General features: G+C 39.4%; 1 protein-coding gene across 1 annotated transcript in view; it reads left to right on the top strand.

Annotated features, from left to right (window-relative positions):
• DNAH6 (dynein axonemal heavy chain 6) overlaps positions 1–21,417 on the top strand; it is a 298,766-nt gene that overhangs the window by 259,321 nt on the left and 18,028 nt on the right. The window contains exons 68-70 of the mRNA XM_059942689.1: positions 1,083–1,221; positions 14,631–14,750; positions 15,291–15,412. Coding sequence (XP_059798672.1) covers positions 1,083–1,221; positions 14,631–14,750; positions 15,291–15,412 — 381 coding nt within the window. The remainder of the gene's footprint in view (positions 1–1,082; positions 1,222–14,630; positions 14,751–15,290; positions 15,413–21,417) is intronic.

Genomic DNA, 21,417 nt, shown 5'->3' with positions numbered 1-21,417 from the left:
CTGTAAATGGAGTGTAACCTTTAAAACTTGTATAAAAATTAAAAAATAAATTTAAGGGGACTTCCCTGGTGGCGCAGTGATTAAGAATCTGCCTGCCAATGCAGGGGACACGGGTTCAAGCCCTGGTCCAGGAAGATCCCACATGCTGCGGAGCAACTAAGCCCGTGCACCACAACTACTGAGCCTGTGCTCTAGAGCCCATGAGCCACAACTACTGAGCCCACGTGCCACACTTACTGAAGCCCGCACGCCTAGAGCCCGTGCTCTGCAACAAGAGAAGCCACCAAAATGAAAAGCCCGCACACCACAACGAAGAGTAGACCCCACTCACGGCAAGTAGAGAAAGCCCACACGCAGCAACGAAGACCCAACGCAGCCAAAAATAAATAAATAAATTTTAAAAATAATAATAATTTTAAAAAATTTTTAATAAAAATATAAATTTAAGAAAAGAGGAGGGAACGTGGGACCAATCCTCTGATACAATCAGTAGTTTAGAATTAAGAAATTAGGTGAGATAAGGAGATAACAAAGAAAGGGAAAGATTTCACTATGGGGAGTTATGAAACAAGAATTGAGATTCTGGGTATCAGTTTAAAAAAAAAAAAAGGCCACTATAGAGAAGTCAGCATGTAACCAGCACATCACGCATGACTGAAAAGCCTGGGTGATAGACAGACTTCTTAGAAGAGTTGGGGGCAGCTCTCTCCACCAGATGGGTGATTAGTGTCAATATTTTTATGCCAAAAGACTCTAGGTGGGCTAGTTTTCCCTATTTGATGGAGAAATATTTTATTTTACCATGAAGAACAAATGTTCTTTTGACAAGTCTATCACATTTTCACATTTCTCGTAATATCAAATTTTCTTTTGGAAAATTGGCAAAAGGCCAGTGTTGGAGGAAGAGGTGCCTGCCCCGTTTGGTGACAGCCAAACTGAAAGCCTGGCTCAAGTTGAATGTCATGATTTTAACCGATTTTGCACAGTAAGGATGCTCAACTTCAACAGAAACCTTTTAGTTTTCAGTATTTTACACAATTAATTTTATCAAACTTTAAGACCATTTTCATTTTCTATTCTAGGAGAGAAAAAAGTTCGGCCCTCTTGGTTGGAATATCTGCTATGAATTTAACGACAGTGACAGGGAATGTGCTTTACTGAACCTCAACCTTTACTGTCAAGAAGGAAAGATTCCCTGGGATGCATTGATTTACATCACTGGTCAGTATGCCCACATGGTCTGACGTCCAGCTGTGCACCACACAGTTGTTGGTTTACACCCACCTGGCTTATACCAAAACGATGTCCTCCCAAGCCTTTGGTGATGGTGGTGATGACTGCTGATACTGCCTTTGAGAACATAAGACAATGATAAGAATATCATAAGAATATTTACACATAGGAAATGGGATGAATGTTTTCCCAAATAATAATGGCAAAAACTTAGATAGCTCTTGCTACATGCTAAGCATGTTTTAAGCATGTCCCATGAATTAGCAGATTTAATCCTTACAACAACCCTATAAGGTGAAGACTATCATATCCCTATTTTACACATGAGGAACCTGAAGGACGCAGTTTACAAGGGTGAAGCCAAGATTTAAAGGCAGGCAGTCCAGCCTCCAGAGTCTGTGCTCTTAAGTTCAAAAGAATGTAAACATGATTGACTAGTCGATACCTGTTGAGTTAGGTGCACTTATGAAAAAGGAAAAACTATTTCAGGAATTACAATTTTTAACAAATATGAATTGTGGCCAAATGAGATCTTACTGCCAAAATCAGATACAATTTAGACCATGTAGACCCAAATAATGAAGAACAGATTCCCACTGGGAGGTGAGGGAGGGAGAGAGCAGAATGGGAATGGATGGTTTTCATTGGTGAGCAAGGGAAATGGGGAACAGCAGAGAGGTATCAGCTGATCTAGAGCCTTGAACAGCATGTGACACCTTGGAACATGTTTGAGTGAAGGGCAGCGAAAGAGTATGGAAATGGATGAGGACCCATCCCCAGCGTGGACCAAGAGAAGTGGGTATGGAACCTGGGAAGCTACTTTGTACTCCTGCTCCCAGCCACTCCTGTGTGGCCAACATTGCTTAACATAACAGTGAGTTAGGCAGAATTCTTCTCTGGCACCCTCTATGTACCCTGAATTTTTTGCTTCCTAGCTTTTCTCTTCCTTCCTTCTCTCCTAGAACACTTGACCTTTCTGGTTACCTCAATTTCTACTGCTGTGGAAGTAACTGTGTTTTGAAAAGGATAGAAAGGAATGAGACAAATATGTATCTGCTTTCATCACTACTATTCAATGTTGTGCTGAAGATTCTAGCTAGGGAAATCAGACAAGGAAAAGCAATCAAAGACATCCAGATTAACTGGAAAAAGTAAACCTATCTTTATTTGCAGATGACAAGATCTTGCATGCAGAAAATCCTAAGGAATTCACACACACGCACACACACACACACAAACTGGAAGTAACAAATGAATTCAGCAAGGTTGTAGGATACAAAGTCAATATACAAAAATCAACTGCATTTCTACACACTGGCAATGAACAATTAGAAAATACTTTTAATTCTATTCATGATAACATCAAAAAGAATAAACTACTTAAGAATAAATTTACCAAAAGAAGTGCAGATTTGTGCACTGAAACCTGCAAAGCACTGCCAAAGGAAATTAATCTAAATAAATGAAGAGACATGACATGCTCGTGGATTGAGAGACACAATATTGTGAAAGTGGCAATAATCCCCAGACCGATCTATAGATTTAGCACAATCCCTATCAAACTCTCAGCTGACACTGTTGCTGAAATTGGCAAGCTGATTACAACATTTGGATGGAAATGCAAAGGGCCCCAAAAAGCAAAAACAATCCTGAAAAAAAAGAATGAAGTCAGAAGAGTTACATTTCCCAATTTCAAAAGTTATACAAAGCTACAATAATTAAGAGAATGTGAGACAACAAGGACTTACTGTATAGTACAGGGAACTATATTCAATATCTTGTAATAAACTATACAGGAAAAGAATCGGAAAAAAATATATAGATATATAAACATATATGTGTGAATGAATCACTGCTATACACCTAAAACTAACACAATATTGTAAATCAACTAAATTCAATTTTTTAAAAAAACCAATATGGTACTGGCATAAGGATAGACATATAATCAATGGAACAGAATTGAGAATCCAGAAATAAACCCTTATATTTATGGTCAATTTATTTTTTTTAAAAAAATGTATTTATGTATTTATTTTTGGCTGTGTTGGGTCTCTGTTGCTGCACGTGTGCTTTCTCTAGTTGTGGCGAGCGTGGCCTACTCTTTGTTGCGGTGCGCGGGCTTCTCATTGTGGTGGCTTCTCTTGTTGTGGAGCACGGGCTCTAGGCACGTGGGCTTTGGTAGTTGTGGCACATGGGCTCAGTAGTTGTGGCTCGCAGGCTCTAGAGCACAGGCTCAGTAGTTGTGGCGCACGGGCTTAGTTGCTCCGAAGCGTGTGGGATTTTCCCGGGCCAGGGCTTGAACCTGTGTCCCCTGCATTGGCAGGCGATTCTTAATCACTGCACCACCAGGGAAGCCCCTGGTCAATTTATTTTTAACAAAGGCACCAGGACAATTCAATAGGGGAAGGAGAGTCTTTTCAATAAATGATGCTGGGACAATTGGATATCCATCTACGAAAGAATGAACTCGGATCCTTATCCTACACCACACAAAAAATTAATTCAAAATGAGTGATATATCTAAATGTAAGAGCTAAAACTATAAAACTCTTAGGAGAAAGCATATAAATAAATCTTCATGACTTTGGGTTAATAATGGCTTCTTAGATATGACACAAAAAGCACTAGCAATAAAAGAAAAATAATAAATTCAACTTCTTCAACATGTAAAGCTTTTACACTTCAGCAAACACCATCAAGAAAGTGAAAAAGGAAGCCACAGACTGAGAGAGAATATTTGCAATCATATATCTGATAAGGCACCTGTATACGAAGTATATAAAGAACTCCAACAACAGTAAGAAGATAAATAATCCAATTTTTAAACGGGCAAAAGATTTGAATGTACATTTCGCAAAAAAAAGACATACAAATGCCTAATAAGCACATGAAAGGATGCTCACTTAGTCATCAGGAAAATGAAAATTAAAGCCACAATGAGATACCACTTTACACCCATTAGGATGACTATAATAAAAAAAAAAAAGAGTAAGAAATGTTAGCAAGGATGTGGAGAAAGTGGAACCCTCATACATAGCTGGTGACAATGTAATATGTTGCTGCTGCTTTGGAAAATGTTTTAATAGGTTTACCATATGACCCAGAAATTCCATTCCACTCCTAGTTATATACCAGGGAAAATTAAAACTCATGTCCACACCAAAACTTGTACAGAAATGTTCATAACAGCATCATTCATAATCCCCAAAAGTGGAAACAACATGAATGTCTATCAACTGATGAATAATAAATGATAAAGTGAGGTCTATCCATACAATATTACAAATGTAATATTACTCCCCCATAAAAAAGAAATAAAGTACTGATACATGCTCCAACTTGGATAAACCTCAGAAACTTTATGCTAAGTAAAAGAAGCCAGACACAAAATATCACATGTTGTATATTCCATTTGTGTGAAATTTCCAGAAAAAGCAAATATACAGACAGTAAGTAAGATAGTGATTGCATGGGGCCGGGGATAAGAAATAGACGGTGACTGCAAATGGGCACAAGATTTATTTGGGGGGTTGATAGAAATGTTCTAAAATTAGATCATGGTGATGGTTACACAACTTTGTAAATTTACTAAAAACTATTTAATTATACATGTAAATTTTAAGTGACATGATTTTCAAGGTGTAGCTCATCAAAAATGTTTAAAAAAAAAAAAATAGGAGAAAAAAAGGCAATGCTTTATCCAGGCAATTATATTTACTTGTGGTGGGATTTTAGGCAGTCATTTATGGATTAATCCAGAAAATACAGGTTAGTACCACTATGCTAAATGCTGGAAATACAAAGATGATGTAGCCCCTGCCTACCAAAACCTCATGGGATGGAGATAATAAATAAATTACAATATGGTATGACAATTACCAAAATAGAAGTGTATGGACAATGCTGTGGGAATTCAGAAGGAGCAAATAACGCTACCTGGAGGAATCTGGGAAAGCTCCACCAAGGAGGCAGTGGTTGAGTGGGGCACTGAATGGTGGGTTGGGCTCAGCAGGAGAGAAGAGGCAGGAGAGCACACTGGCAGAGAGAACAGTGATGGAAAAGCCCAGCAGTGTCGGGATGTGGCATGCCTGTAGACACTGAGTAGTTCACAAGTGCCAGAGCAGAGTATAAAGAGGAGATGTATATGGAGGAAAGCTTTATCTTCAACAAAACTAAAAACAGGTGATCTGCGGGCACATCTTGAAAGCCTGTGTGTGTTGTTAATAAATTTGGGCTCTACCTTATAAGCAATGGTTGGCAATTATAGTCTTTTAGGCTGGGAACAGGTGCAACCACTTATAAAGCTGTAACAAAAGCAAGACGAAGAATTGAACAAGGGGATACAGCAACACCAAGGGGGAGACTAGACAGGAGAGAATAAACAGAGAAAGATTAAGGAGGCTTTAAATATGGGAAGGTATTTGGGGTTGGAGGAGGGGGAACGGTCCTTAAAATTTTATAGAGTAAGCTACAGCGATGCCTAAGTCCAAGAGACAGCTCTGAGCTCAAAGTGGGCAAAGACAGAGCCAAACCTAAGGTCTATCCAGTTTGTGTCGGGCCATCCCTGAGCCAGCCCATAGGGATAAGAATGGAAGAGAAGGGGAAGACACCACATCAGGATTTGCAACAAGACCCTCAGGAACTGTGATGCCTGGGCCAGGACAGGTGGTGGACGTGAATGGTAGACGCCCCCTCCCAACATTTGTCTTCTAAACCCAGAAGACTCCTTCCTAAAAGTAAGCCTAAAAGTGAGTCATCTACCCTGAATCAAATTATTGGAGTTCCTGGTTTGCTCACTTTGATCCAAGAAAAACATAACACTATATCTGGACACAGAATCACAAAGTCTGATGATTTTTAAGGCAAATATTTCTGTGCTTCTTCTCAAAATATAAATATTTTTGTTTAAAAAAAAATTTTTTGGCCCTGCCGCACGGCATGTGGGATCTTAGTTTCCCAACCAGGGATCAGACGTGGGCCCCCTACGGTTGAAGCGTGGAGTCTTAACCACTGGATCGCCAGGAAAGTCCCCGAAAATTTTTTTAGAATAATGCACTTCAGGGCAACTCTTTCCTCTCACCACTGACTAATTATTGGAGTCTGAGTTTTCCCAGCCACCCTCCTTTCCCAGACACCATGATGCAATTGAAGAAACTTGACCTTTACATTCCCATCTAGCCCTCAGGATCCAAGTTAGTCTGAAGCTAGATGGACCCACCACAAAGATTTAACCCAACTTCGTGTTGCAAGATTTCCCAGAGAGTGACTGAAGAGTATTCTCAGGAAAGTACAGCAGCATCTCTTTCTTCCCTCTTAGAATTGCTAATGCAGGGAGTCAGTTACTTGACCATCAGCTCTGGCACTTACTCCCCAACCCCTCACTCTAAGTGTCTGAGCCAGTAAGACTGACCAGAAGTGCCTCAACAGGAGAGGGAAGATAGGTACAAGCCAGGACGTTGCTATCCTGGAAGAAATAAATTACTGAGATTCCAAACACAAATAACTTACTCTCAACCAACCACCTCAGCTTGAAAAAGAATTTTTAAAAAAATCTTCTTGACATAATGAAAGAGATGGAGATGAGAATGGATGAACATTCAAAGGATTCAGAAGTTGACAATATCAGTATCATAAGTAAAATCCTTTTCAGAACACTACAGAGGTGAATAATGAATTATAGCAATGGGTCTGGAATTTTTCCAAGGAATCATATCATCCAGCAGTACAATCATTCCAATGCAGAATAGATATCTTTCCTACTTGTAACTTGGGGATGACGATGGAGCATAATTTCTCTGTTGAAAGAGATGGGATACCAATACATTGTAATTCCCCATAACATAATTTCTGTGAGGCAAGCTGTCTCTTTCACTTTGGATCTATCTTTCTTCCTTGGCTTAACATCAATGATTTATAAAGTATGTATAGGAGGAGAGAAGATGGCGGAAGAGTAAGACGCGGAGATCACCTTCCTTCCCACAGATACAGTAGAAATACATCTACACGTGGAACTGCTCCTACAGAACACCCACTGAACGCTGGCAGAAAACGTCAGACCTCCCAAAAGGCAAGAAACTCCCCCCGTACTTGGGTAGGGCAAAAGAAAAAAGAAATAACAGAGACAAAAGAATAGGGACGGCACCTGCACCAGTGGGAGGGAGCTGTGAAGGAGGAAAGATTTCCACGCACTAGGAGCCCCTTCGCGGGCAGAGACTGCGGGTGGCAGAGGGGGGAAGCTTCGGAGCCACGGAGGAGAGCGCAGCCACAGGGGTGTGGAGGGCAAAGCGGAGAGATTCCCGCACGGAGGCTCAGCGCTGACCAGCACTCACCAGCCCGAGAGGCTTGTCTGCTCAGCCGCCGGGGCGGGCGGGGCGGGGAGCTGAGGCTCGGGCTTCGGTCGGATCGCAGGGAGAGGACTGGGGTTGGCGGCGTGAACACAGCCTGAAGGGGTTAGTGCACCACAGCTGGCCGGGAGGGAATCCGGGAAAAAGTCTGCAGCTGCCGAAGAGGCAAGAGACTTTTTCTTGCCTCTTTGTTTCGTGGCGCGCAAGGAGAGGGGATTCAGAGCGCCGCCTAAACGAACTCCAGAAACTGGCGCGAGCCGCGGCCGTCAGCGCGGACCCCAGAGACGGGCGTGAGACGCTGGGGCTGCTGCTGCCACCTCCAAGAAGCCTGTGTGCGAGCACAGGTCACTCTCCACACCGCCCCTCCCGGGAGCCCGTGCAGCCCGCCACTGCCAGCGTCCCGTGATCCAGGGACAACATCCCCCGGGAGAACGCACTGTACGCCTCAGGCTGCTGCAACGTCACGCCGGCCTCTGACGCCGCAGGCTCGCCCCGCCTCCTCTGTACCGCTCCCTCCCCGCGGCCTGGGTGAGCCAGAGTCCCCGAAGCAGCTGCTCCTTTAACCCCGTCCTGTCTGGGCGGGGAACAGACGCCCTCAGGCGACCTACACGCAGAGGCGGGTCCAAATCCAAAGCTGAACCCCGGGAGCTGTGCGAACAGAGAAGAGGAGGGGAAATCTATCCCAGCAGCCTCAGAAGCAGCGGATTAAAACTCCACAAACAACTTGATGTGCCTGCATCTGTTGAATACCTGAATAGACAACGAATCATCCCAAATTCAGGAGGTGGACTTTGGGAGCAGGATATATTAATTTTTCCCCTTTTCCTTTTTTTTTGGTGAGTGTATATGTATATGCTTCTGGGGGAGATTTTGTCTGTATAGCTTTGCTTTATAATAGCTTTATTTTACTTCACTATATTATAGCCTCTTTCTTTCTTTCTTTCTATTTTTTCTCCCTTTTACTCTGAGCCGTGTGGACGAAAGGCTCTTGGTGCTTCAGCCAGGCATCAGGGCCGTACCTCGGAGGTGGGAGAGCCAACTTCAGGACACTGGTCCACAAGAGACCTCCCAGCTCCACGTAATACCAAACGGCAAAAATCTCTCAGAGATCTCCATCTCAACATCAAGACCCAGCATCACTCAATGACCAGCAAGCTACAGTGCTGAACACCCTATGCCAAACAACTAGCAAGACAGGAACACAGCCCCATCCATTAGCAGAGAGGCTGCCTAAAATCATAATAAGGCCACAGACACCCCAAAATACACCACCAGATGTGGACGTGCCCACCAGAAAGACAAGATCCAGCCTCATCCACCAGAGCTCAGGCACTAGTTCCCTCCACCAGGAAACCTACACAACCCACTGAACCAACCTTAGCCACTGGGGACAGATACCAAAAACAACGGGAACTACGAACCTGCAACCTGTGATAAGGAGACCCCAAACACAGTAAGACAAGCAAAATGAGACGACAGAAAAACACACAGCAGATGAAGGAGCAGGGTCAAAACACACTAGACTTAACAAATGAAGAGGAAATAGGTAGTCTACCTGAAAAAGAATTCAGAATAATGATAGTAAGGATGATCCAAAATCTTGGAAATAGAATAGACAAAATGCAAGAAACATTTAACAAGGATGTAGAAGAACTAAAGAGGAACCAAGCAATGATGAAAAACACAATAAATGAAATTAAAAATACTCTAGATGGGATCAATAGCAGAATAACTGAGGCAGAAGAAAGGATAAGTGACCTGGAAGATAAAATGGTGGAAATAACTACTGCAGAGCAGGATAAAGAAAAAAGAATGAAAAGAACTGAGGACAGTCTCAGAGACCTCTGGGACAGCATTAAACGCACCAACATTCGAATTATAGGGGTCCCAGAAGAAGAAGAGAAAAAGAAAGGGACTGAGAAAATATTTGAAGAGATTATAGTTGAAAACTTCCCTAATATGGGAAAGGAAATAGTTAATCAAGTCCTGGAAGCACAGAGAGTCCCATACAGGATAAACCCAAGGAGAAACACGCCAAAACACATATTAATCAAACTGTCAAAAATTAAATATAAGGAAAACATATTAAAGGCAGCAAGGGAAAAAAAACAAATAACACACAAGGGAATCCCCATAAGGTTAACTTCTGATCTTTCAGCAGAAACTCTGCAAGCCAGAAGGGAGTGGCAGGATATACTTAAAGTGATGAAGGAGAAAAACCTACAACCAAGATTACTCTACCCAGCAAGGATCTCATTCAGATGTGATGGAGAAATTAAAACCTTTACAGACAAGCAAAAGCTGAGAGAGTTCAGCACCACCAAACCAGCTTTACAACAAATGCTAAAGGAACTTCTCTAGGCAAGAAACACAAGAGAAGGAAAACACCTACAATAACAAACCCAAAACGTTTAAGAAAATGGGAATAGGAACATACATATCGAAAATTACCTTGAATGTAAATGGATTAAATGCTCCCACCAAAAGACACAGGCTGGCTGAATGGATACAAAAACAAGACCCATATATATGCTGTCTACAAGAGACCCACTTCAGACCTAGGGACACATACAGACTGAAAGTGAGGGGATGGAAAAAGATATTCCATGCAAATGGAAATCAGAAGAAAGCTGGAGTAGCAATTCTCATATCAGACAAAATAGACTTTAAAATAAAGACTATTACAAGAGACAAAGAAGGACACTATATAATGATCAAGGGATCGATCCAAGAAGAAGGTATAACAATTGTAAATATTTATGCACCCAACATAGGAGCACCTCAATACATAAGGCAAATACTAACAGCCATAAAAGGGGAAATCGACAGCAACACAATCATAGTAGGGGACTTTAACACCCCACTTTCACCAATGGACAGATCATCCAAAATGAAAATAAATAAGGAAACACAAGCTTTAAATGATACATTAAACAAGATGGACTTAATTGATATTTATAGGACATTCCACCCAAAAACAACAGAATACACATTTTTCTCAAGTGCTCATGGAACATTCTCCAGGATAGATCATATCTTGGGTCACAAATCAAGCCTTGTTAAATTTAAGAAAATTGAAATCGTATCAAGTATCTTTTCCGACCACAACGCTATGAGACTAGATATCAATTACAGGAAAAGATCTGTAAAAAATACAAACACATGGAGGCTACACAATACACTACTTAATAACGAAGTGATCACTGAAGAAATCAAAGGGGAAATCAAAAAATACCTAGAAACAAATGACAATGGAGATACGACGACCCAAAACCTATGGGACGCAGCAAAAGCAGTGCTAAGAGGGAAGTTTATAGCAATACAAGCCTACCTCAAGAAACAGGAAACATCTCGAATAAACAACCTAACCTTGCACCTAAATCAATTAGAGAAAGAAGAACAAAAAAACCCCAAAGCCAGCAGAAGGAAAGAAATTATAAAGATCAGGTCAGAAATAAATGAAAAAGAAATGAAGGAAACAATAGCAAAAATCAATGAAACTAAAAGCTGGTTCTTTGAGAAGATAAACAAAATTGATAAACCATTAGCGAGACTCATCAAGAGAAAAAGGGAGAAGACTCAAATCAATAGAATTAGAAATGAAAAAGGAGAAGTAACCACTGACACTGCAGAAATACAAAAGATAATGGGAGATTACTACAAGCAACTCTATGCCAATAAAATGGACAACCTGGAAGAAATGGACAGATTCTTAGAAATGCACAAACTGCCGAGACTGAACCAGGAATAGAAAATATGAACAGACCAATCACAAGCACTGAAATTGAAACTGTGATTAAAAACCTTCCAACAAACAAAAGCCCAGGACCAGATGGCTTCACAGGCCAATTCTATCAAACATTTAGAGAAGAGCTAACACCTATCCTTCTCAAACTCTTCCAAAATATTGCAGAGGGAGGAACACTCCCCAACTCATTCTACGAGGCCACCATCACCCTGATACCAAAACCAGACAAAGATGTCACAAAGAAAGAAAACTACAGGCCAATATCACTGATGAACATAGATGCAAAAATCCTCAACAAAATACTAGCAAACAGAATCCAACAGCACATTAAAAGGATCATACACCATGATCAAGTGGGGTTTATCCCAGGAATGCAAGGATTCTTCAATATACGCAAATCAATCAATGTGATACACCATATTAACAAATTGAAGGAGAAAAACCATACGATCATCTCAATAGATGCAGAGAAAGCTTTCGACAAAATTCAACACCCATTTATGATAAAAGCCCCGCAGAAAGTAGGCATAGAGGGAACTTTCCTCAACATAATAAAGGCCATATATGACAAACCCACAGCCAACATTGTCCTCAATGGTGAAAAACTGAAACCATTTCCACTAAGATCAGGAACAAGACAAGGTTGCCCACTCTCACCACTATTATTCAACATAGTTTTGGAAGTGTTAGCCACAGCAATCAGAGAAGACAAAGAAATAAAAGGAATCCAAATCGGAAAAGAAGAAGTAAAGCTGTCACTATTTGCAGATGACATGACACTATACATAGAGAATCCTAAAGATGCTACCAGAAAACCCCTAGAGCTAATCAATGAATTTGGTAAAGTAGCAGGATACAAAATTAATGCACAGAAATCTCTTGCATTTCTATACACTAATGACGAAAAATCTGAAAGTGAAATTAAGAAAACACTCCCATTTACCATTGCAACAAAAAGAATAAAATATCTAGGAATAAACCTACCTAAGGAGACAAAAGACCTGTATGCAGAAAATTATAAGACACTGATGAAAGAAATTAAAGTTGATACAAATAGATGGAGAGATATACCATGTTCCTGGATTGGAAGAATCAACATTGTGAAAATGACTCTACTACCCAAAGCAATCTACAGATTCAATGCAATCCCTATCAAACTACCACTGGCATTTTTCACAGAACTAGAACAAAAAATTTCACAATTTGTATGGAAACACAAAAGACCCCGAATAGCCAAAGCAATCTTGAGAACGAAAAATGGAGCTGGGGGAATCAGGCTCCCTGACTTCAGACTATATTACAAAGCTTCAGTAATCAAGACAGTTTGGTACTGGCACAAAAACAGAAATATAGATCAATGGAACAGGATAGAAAGCCCAGAGATAAACCCACACACATATGGTCACCTTATCTTTGATAAAGGAGGCAAGAATATAAAATGGAGAAAAGACAGCCTCTTCAATAAGTGGTGCTGGGAAAACTGGAGAGCTACATGTAAAAGTATGAAATTAGAACACTCCCTGACACCATGCACAAAAATAAACTCAAAATGGATTAAAGACCTAAGTGTAAGGCCAGACACTATCAAACTCTTAGAGGAAAACATAGGCAGAACACTCTATGACATACATCACAGCAAGATTCTTTTTGACCCAGCTCCCAGAGAAATGGAAATAAGAACACAAATAAACAAATGGGACCTAATGAAACTTAAAAGCTTTTGCACAGCAAAGGAAACCATAAACAAGACCAAAAGACAACCATCAGAATGGGAGAAAATACTTGCAAATGAAGCAACTGACAAAGGATTAATCTCCAAGATTTACAAGCAGCTCATGCAGCTCAATAACAAAAAAACGAACAACCCAATCCAAAAATGGGCAGAAGACCTAAATAGACATTTCTCCAAAGAAGATATACAGATGGCCTACAGACACATGAAAGAATGCTCAACATCATTAATCATTAGAGAAATGCAAATCAAAACTACAATGAGATATCATCTCACACCGGTCAGAATGGCCATCATCAAAAAATCTAGAAACAATAAATGCTGGAGAGGGTGTGGAGGAAAGGGAACTCTCTTGCACTGTTGGTGGGAATGTAAATTGATACAGCCACTATGGAGAACAGTATGGAGGTTCCTTAAAAAACTACGAATAGAACTACCATACGATCCAGCAATCCCACTACTGGGCATATACCCTGAGAAAACCATAGTTCAAAAAGAGTCATGTACCAAAATGTTCATTGCAGCTCTATTTACAATAGCCAGGACATGGAAGCAACCTAAATGTCCATCGACAGATGAATGGATAAAGAAGATGTGGCACATATATACAATGGAATATTACTCAGCCATAAAAAGAAATGAAATGGAGGTATTTGTAATGAGGTGGATGGAGTTAGAGTCTGTCATACAGAGTGAAGTAAGTCAGAAAGAGAAAAACAAATACAGTATGCCAGCACATATATACGGAATCTAAGGGGAAAAAAAGCCATGAAGAACCTAGTGGCAAGATGGGAATAAAGACACAGACCTACTAGAGAATGGACTTGAGGATATGGGGAGGGGGTGGGGTGAGATGTGACAGGGTGAGAGAGTGTCATGGACATATATACACTACCAAATGTAAAATAGATAGCTAGTGGGAAGCAGCCGCATAGCACAGGGAGATCAGCTCGGTGCTTTGTGACCACCTAGAGGGGTGGGATGGGGAGGGTGGGAGGGAGGGAGATGCAAGAGGGAAGAGATATGGGAACATATTGTATATGTATAACTGATTAACTTTGTTATAAAGCAGAAGCTAACACACCATTGTAAGGCAATTATACTTCAATAAAGATGTTTAAAAAAAAAAAAAAAGTATGTATAGAGTTTGAATGGCTTGTTGTAAATGTTTTGGTTTCATTTAGCTCATTGGCCCCCAAAAGAAACAGTGGTTCATGGAAAGTATGTCTGTTTTAGAATACTACAGTCAATGATGGGATAAGACCCAAAATCAATATTTTTGAAGAAAAAAACAGGAAGAAGAAAGAAATATGTAAATAGATCTCACTGTCTTTAGTTTCAGTTATTTGGGAAAAGCAAAATAATTAGGGGAGAGAACATATACTAGATTTTTTTCTGCTTTTTAAAAGTAGACTTTTATTATCTTTGGGGGCGGGGTAATAGAAGAAACTCAATGTGCTATTTGCACTTTCAGTACCAAATAATTGTGTGAATAAATAAACCTATTAGAATGTGGGTATGCATATCAATTAAAAGCAAACAGTGTTTTTAAACGCAAACTTCTTTTCAGGTGAAATTACATATGGTGGTAGAGTTACAGATACCTGGGATCAAAGATGCCTTCGTACTGTTTTGAAAAGATTTTTTTCTCCTGAAACATTACAAGAGGATTATAAATATTCTGAATCAGGTGAGTGACTTTTCAATATCATGGAAAACAACTTTTTCCAAGAAGTCGTTGACAGCATCTCTCAGTTTTCCATCCAGGAGCTGTCTGTGTCCAGTCCTCACAACCCAGACCCCACACTCTCCCATCCTCATGCTTGACCACCTTCAAAACGGCTTTGGTTGTAAGAGTACAAAGGTCTATTGTATGAATAACCATTTTGAATTATTTCTGCTCTAAAATGGGTTGTATTCTGTCTAAGTGTGTTTTCAAAGTACTGTAAATTCGGAACACACCTCTCAGTAGCACATCCCTGGGTTCTCAGAACCTTGAAATGTTCTGCATGTTTACACCCTGAAAGGTTAGGACACTGATTAGATGTAAAGGCCTCAAGAAAAGGTAAAGAAACTAGACACAGGGATGAAGGCGAGGAAAAACCATCCCTGTTTCTCTGTGAGGCAGCTGATTATAGCCACCATCTGAACAGACAGAGAAGCATCAAACCTGGCAGTACTCAAAGCTCGTCTATTTGAGACATATTGCCTTCTGTGTTTTCAATAACAGGTATCTATTTTGCACCCTTGGCTGACAGCCTACAAGAGTTTAAAGACTACATTGAAAACCTGCCTTTGATAGATGACCCAGAAATATTTGGAATGCATGAAAATGCCAACCTAGTTTTCCAGGTATGTGGCCTTTCAACTTAAAAGACATATTCATATTGTGTATATAAACCTGAAACATCAATAATCACCTCACTGGTTCTGTAAATTATAATCTTCTCAAATAAAAAAATAAAATAAATGTTTCACCTTGACTTCAACATCTGGTTCCAGTTTAGCCTGTTCCCCCTGGATCCTTCACAGAATCCTAAGATTGTCATGCCTCTTCTTGTCACCGGCCACCCCCTCACCTTCCAGCCTCTGCTTAGTCCATAATCTACCTGCTAGTCTCCTGCAACATGGGGATTTGGATGATAATCCAGACAGTCCTTTTTCTTTTGCACTTCTCCCTCCATGCTGGGCATATTTGTAACATATTTCACAAAGATTTATGGACCCTCCCCCAAGATGAGTAGGTTATAAAAGTACAATAGCAAATATCCAAGGCAGAGAAATTAAAGCACTGTTCTTTAAAAGCACAGTTTATCAATTTTGCCATTGCAACAACATGGATGGACTTGGAGAGCATTATGCTAAGTGAAATAAGTCAGACAGAGAAAGACAAATACTGTATGACATAACTTATATGTGGAATCTAAAAAATACAACAGGAATTCCCCAGCAGTCCAGTGGTTAGGACTCTGCACTTTCACTGCCAAGGGCCTGGGTTCAATCCCTGGTCAGGGAGCTAAGATCCCACAAGCCACATGGCATGACCAAAATAATAAAAAAATAAAAATAGAAAATACAACAAACTGGTGAATACAACAAAAAACATAACAGGAACAGACTCACAGATATAGAGAATCAACTAGTGGTTACCAGTGGAAAGAGGGAAGGGGGGAGGGGCAAAACAGGGATAGGGAATTAAGAGGTATAAGCTACTACATATAAAATAAATAAGCTACAAGGATATATTGTACAACAGGGAATATAGCCAACGTTTTATAATAACTATAAATGGAGTATAACTTTAAAAATTGTGAATCACTCTGTTTTACACCTGTAACTTATGTAATATTGTACATCAACTATATCTCAATTTTTAAAAATAATTTAAAAATTAAATTAAATTAAAAAATAAAAGTACAGTTCATCAAGGTGACAGTACCAGACCACAGCAGTAGGTCCAAAGAGCAAACTGGACAATTTTACTCCCCCAAGACCCTCTGATGCCACACCATTACCTAAGGGTAGTCCAAGCTCCTCAGCATGGCAATCAAGGCTCCCCCATGACCAGGCCATTACATACCCTTCCAGTTTTATTATCTCTCATAGTCTGGCATCTTTAGGTGAACCAAACCATGAAAAGAGGTATGTCCCTGGAGCCCTGGAATACTCTAAAGGTTGGAGACTAGGTTGGCTCACGAAGCTGAAGGGAATCACCTTTCTTTTCAACTTAAATTTGGCCCCTACAAGTTAGAGACAAATTAGAGGGTAAGTTCTGCCTAGATATCAAAGAATTCATGCAAAACAACAGTGGAAATTCTCAATGATCATGTTCTCAGAGAACATGACGTGACCTATGTCATGTTCTCTGCCCTAAAAATTGCTTTGCTATTCAGTGAAGAGTTGGAATATCTTATTTTTCCTGATTCTACTTTCAGGAGGAAAAAGAGGTGGCCAAACCTAGTGTTAATATTCAATCATCTGACTGTTTGTTCTGGAGTGGGTGGGTGTGGAGGTGAGAGAAGGGAGAGAGGAATGTGGAAATGGTAGGCTCACTGCATCCCATGAGAAGCACAGGACTTTCGGGTGGGGTAACACTCTTGGCAGTATATACCTGGGAATATAGTTTTTTGTGTTTTCATTGGTTCAGAATGACTGAGAATGAGACAGTAGGCATGTAGGAGCCCCAAGTTATGTTTTTCTTCCCAGCCTCCCTTCCTTCATTTTTCTGGTACAGTACATCCCCTACTCCCACCTCTTTCCTTTGGGAAAATTCCCCCTTCCTCATTCCATTAGATTCTGGTAAAACTTCCAACCACTCTCTACCCTCACAGAGGTGGGCATGTAACTCAGGCCTGGCCAAAGGCAGCACAACATCACCTAGCCCCTGGAATTGGTCCAAGGAGCAGAGACATGGCCCACACTAGGTGCATGAGATTTCTTTGTAGGATATATAGATCCTAGGATGGAGGAGGGAGGAAAATGTCTTTCCTCTGGAATCACTGGCTACGATGCTGCATATCTGCAGCATTCTGTGTCCTCATCCCTGACCCCCCTACCCCTTCTTCCTACCAAATGGAAGAAGGTCATCTGCCATAGGAAAGAATGAGAGAAACAACCAAATATGCACAAGAGAGAGAGTGCTAGATCCATCCATGCCTGAAACCCACGTGACTTGTGTCCTCTTCTTCCCAGCTATATGTGCCAACAGATCCCTTCTCTTTGCTTTAGCTGGTTTAAGTTAGACAATTCTGCCTCTTGCCATCAACAGAGATTTAATGCAAAGGATACAAATGATTCCTTCTTCAGACCAGCAAACTATACTTACATAGATGCATACTAGAGACTAGTAAAGAAAATTGAGCCTGGCTGCACTAAATGTTTCAAGACTTTTGTCTAACCAAGAAGTCAAGAACTAAAATGGAAAAGTCATAATATTAAACAAATGGCACTGAACAAGGAAACCAAACTATTTAACTATAACATTAAGTAAATAATGTCGCATATGTGTTTAGGACCTAATGAATATGTCAAAAGTAATGTTTGAAAGAAGATCTATTATGTAAAATATAATTTGTACAATCAAGATCTGTAATCCCAGGTTCTGAACTCTTTTCTCAGGTAAGTGGATATCGAGTGTTGTGACTGGTATAAAGAAAACCTCTAAGAGGTTCCAACAAATATATATAAGAAGATACCATGTTTCTGAATAAAAAAAAAAAAACTAGAACAATTGAGAATATTTAACTGACCTTGGAAAAGGAATTTCTAAGCATAAAAAGCAATTGAAAAATAAATCACATTAGAAAGAGCCAGAACATGTGAGTATATCCAAAAGGTCATTAAAAAATTAAAAGACAAATGACAAAGCAAAACATCTTTGAAACAAACAAACAACAAAAACAAACACAGGAAAAGTTAACTGTCCACACATGGGACACTTTCCAGAATAGACCATATTTTAGACCACAAATCAAGTATCAATAGTTTTAAAAAGATAAATATCATACAAATTATCTTCTCCAACTACGATGGGATAAAATTTAAAATCAATAAAACTAACGTAATCAAAACACTTATACTGCATAAAGACAGACATATAGACCAATGAAGTAGAATAGAAAGTCCAGAAATAAACCCTCACATATATGGTCAAATGATTTTTCACAAGGGTGTCAAGACCATTCAATGGGGAAAGGACAGTCTTTTCCACACACAGTACTTGGGAAACTGGACATCCACATGCAAAGGAATGAAGTTGGACCCTTACCTAACACCATATACAAAAATTAACTCAAAATGGATCAAAGACCTTAATGTAAGAACTAAAACACCAAACAGAAAAATAAACTCAAAATGGCTTAAAGACCTAAATGTAAGGCCAGACATTATAAAACTCTTAGAGGAAAACATAGGCAGAACACTCTATGACATACATCACAGCAAGATCCTTTTTGACCCACCTCCTAAAGAAATGGAAATAAAAACAAAAATAAACAAATGGGACCTAATGAAACTTAAAAGCTTTTGCACAGCAAAGGAAACCATAAACAAGATGAAAAGCCAACCCTCAGAATGGTATAAAATATGTGCAAATGAAGCAACTGACAAAGAATTAATCTCCAAAATATACAAGCAACTCATGCAGCTCAATATCAAAAAAACAAACAACCCAATCCAAAAATGGGCAGAAGACCTAAATAGACATTTCTCCAAAGAAGATATACAGATTGCCAACAAACACATAAAAGGATGCTCAACATCACTAATCATTAGAGAAATGCAAATCAAAACTACAATGAGGTATCACCTCACACAAGTCAGAATGGCCATCATCAAAAAATCTAGAAACAATAAATGCTGGAGAGGGTGTGGAGAAAAGGCAACACTCTTGCACTGTTGGTGGGAATGTAAATTGATACAGCCACTATGGAAAACAGTATGGAGGTTCCTTAAAAAACTAAAAATAGAACTACCATATGACCCAGCAATCCCACTACTGGGCATTTACCCTGAGAAAACCATCATTCAAAAAGAGTCATGTACCCCAATGTACATTGCAGCTCTATTTACAATAGCCAGGACATGGAAGCAACCTAAGTGTCCATCAACAGATGAATGGATAAAGAAGATGTGGCACATATATACAATGGAATATTACTCAGCCATAAAAAGAAACGAAATTGAGTTATTTGTAGTGAAGTGGATGGACATAAAGACTGTCATACAGAGTGAAGTAAGTCAGAAAGAGAAAAACAAATACCGTATGTTAACACATATATATGGAATCTAAAAAAAAAAAAAAAAGGTTCTGATGAACCTAGGGGCAGGACAGGAATAAAGATGTAGACGTAAAGAATGGACTTGAAGACACGGGGAGGGGGAAGGGTAAGCTGGGACAAAGTGAGAGAGTGGCATGGACATATATACACTACCAAATGTGAAATAGATAGCTAGTGGGAAGCAGCCGCATAGCACAGGGAGATCAGCTCGGTGCTTTGTGACCACCTAGAGGGGTGCGATAGGGAGGGTGGGAGGGAGGGAGATGCAAGAGGGAAGATATATGGGAACATATGTATATGTATAACTGATTCACTTTGTTATAAAGCAGAAACTAACACACCATTGTAAAGCAATTATACTCCAATAAAGATGTTTAAAAAAATAAAAATAAAAAGTCAAGGGGGATGAAAAGTATAGATATGATAAAATTTCACAGAACACACACACACAAACATGCGTACATGCAAAACTGGTGAGATCTGCATAAAGCCTATAATATAGTTAATTGTATTGGTCTGGTTACTATAGGAAACAAATTGATGTTTACTAAAGGGAAAAGAGGTGGGGAGGGATAAATTAGGAGTTAGAGATGAACAGATACATACTGCTATATATAAAATAAATAAACAACAAGGACCTACTATATAGCATGGGGGACCATATTCCATATCTTGTAATAACCTATAATGGAAAGAATCTGAAAAATAATACACATATGTATAACTGATCACTTTTGCTATACACCTGAAACTAATGCAACATTGTAAATCAACTATACTTCAATTTAAAAAAATTAAAAGAAAAAAAAAAGAACTAAAAATATAAAACTCTTAGAAGAAAACATAGGACAAAAAGCTTCATGACATTGGATTTAGCAATGATTTCTTGGATATGACACCAAAGGCAGAAATAACAAAAGAAAAAAACAGACAAATTGGACTTCATGAAAGTTTTTTTTATTTTAATTTTTTCATTTTAATTCAACAGAGAGAAAGGCAACCCACAGAACGGGAGAAAATATTCATAAATTATATACCTGATAAGGGATTAATATCCAGAGTATACAGAGAACTCCTAAAACTCAACAACAAAATAACAAACAACGCAATTCAAAAATGGGCAAAGGACTTGAATAGACATTCCTCCAAAGAGAAATGTAAAATGGTACAGCCTCTGTGGAAAACAGTATGGCAGTTCCTTAAAAAAAAAAAAAAAAATAGATTTACCATATAATCCAGCAATTCCACTTCTGGGTATATACACAAAAGAATTGAAATCAGGGACAAAAACAGATATTTGCACACCCATGTTCATAGCAGCATTGTTCACAATAGCTAAAACATGGAAGCAACCCAAGTGTCCATCAGTGGATGAATGGATAGGGAAAAAATGGTGTATACATACAATGGAATATTATCAGCCTTCAAAAGGAAGGAATTTCTGCACAATATGGATGAAACTTAAGGACATGACACTGAGTGAAATAAGCTAGTCACATAAAGAAAAATACTGCATAATTACATTTATATGAGGTATTTAGAGTAGACAAAATTTTGGAGACAGAAAGTAGGATGGTG

This window comes from Balaenoptera ricei, chromosome 13, assembly GCF_028023285.1.
Source record: "Balaenoptera ricei isolate mBalRic1 chromosome 13, mBalRic1.hap2, whole genome shotgun sequence".
Classification (NCBI taxonomy): domain Eukaryota; kingdom Metazoa; phylum Chordata; class Mammalia; order Artiodactyla; family Balaenopteridae; genus Balaenoptera; species Balaenoptera ricei.
This window is presented reverse-complemented; position numbering and strand designations above follow the sequence as displayed.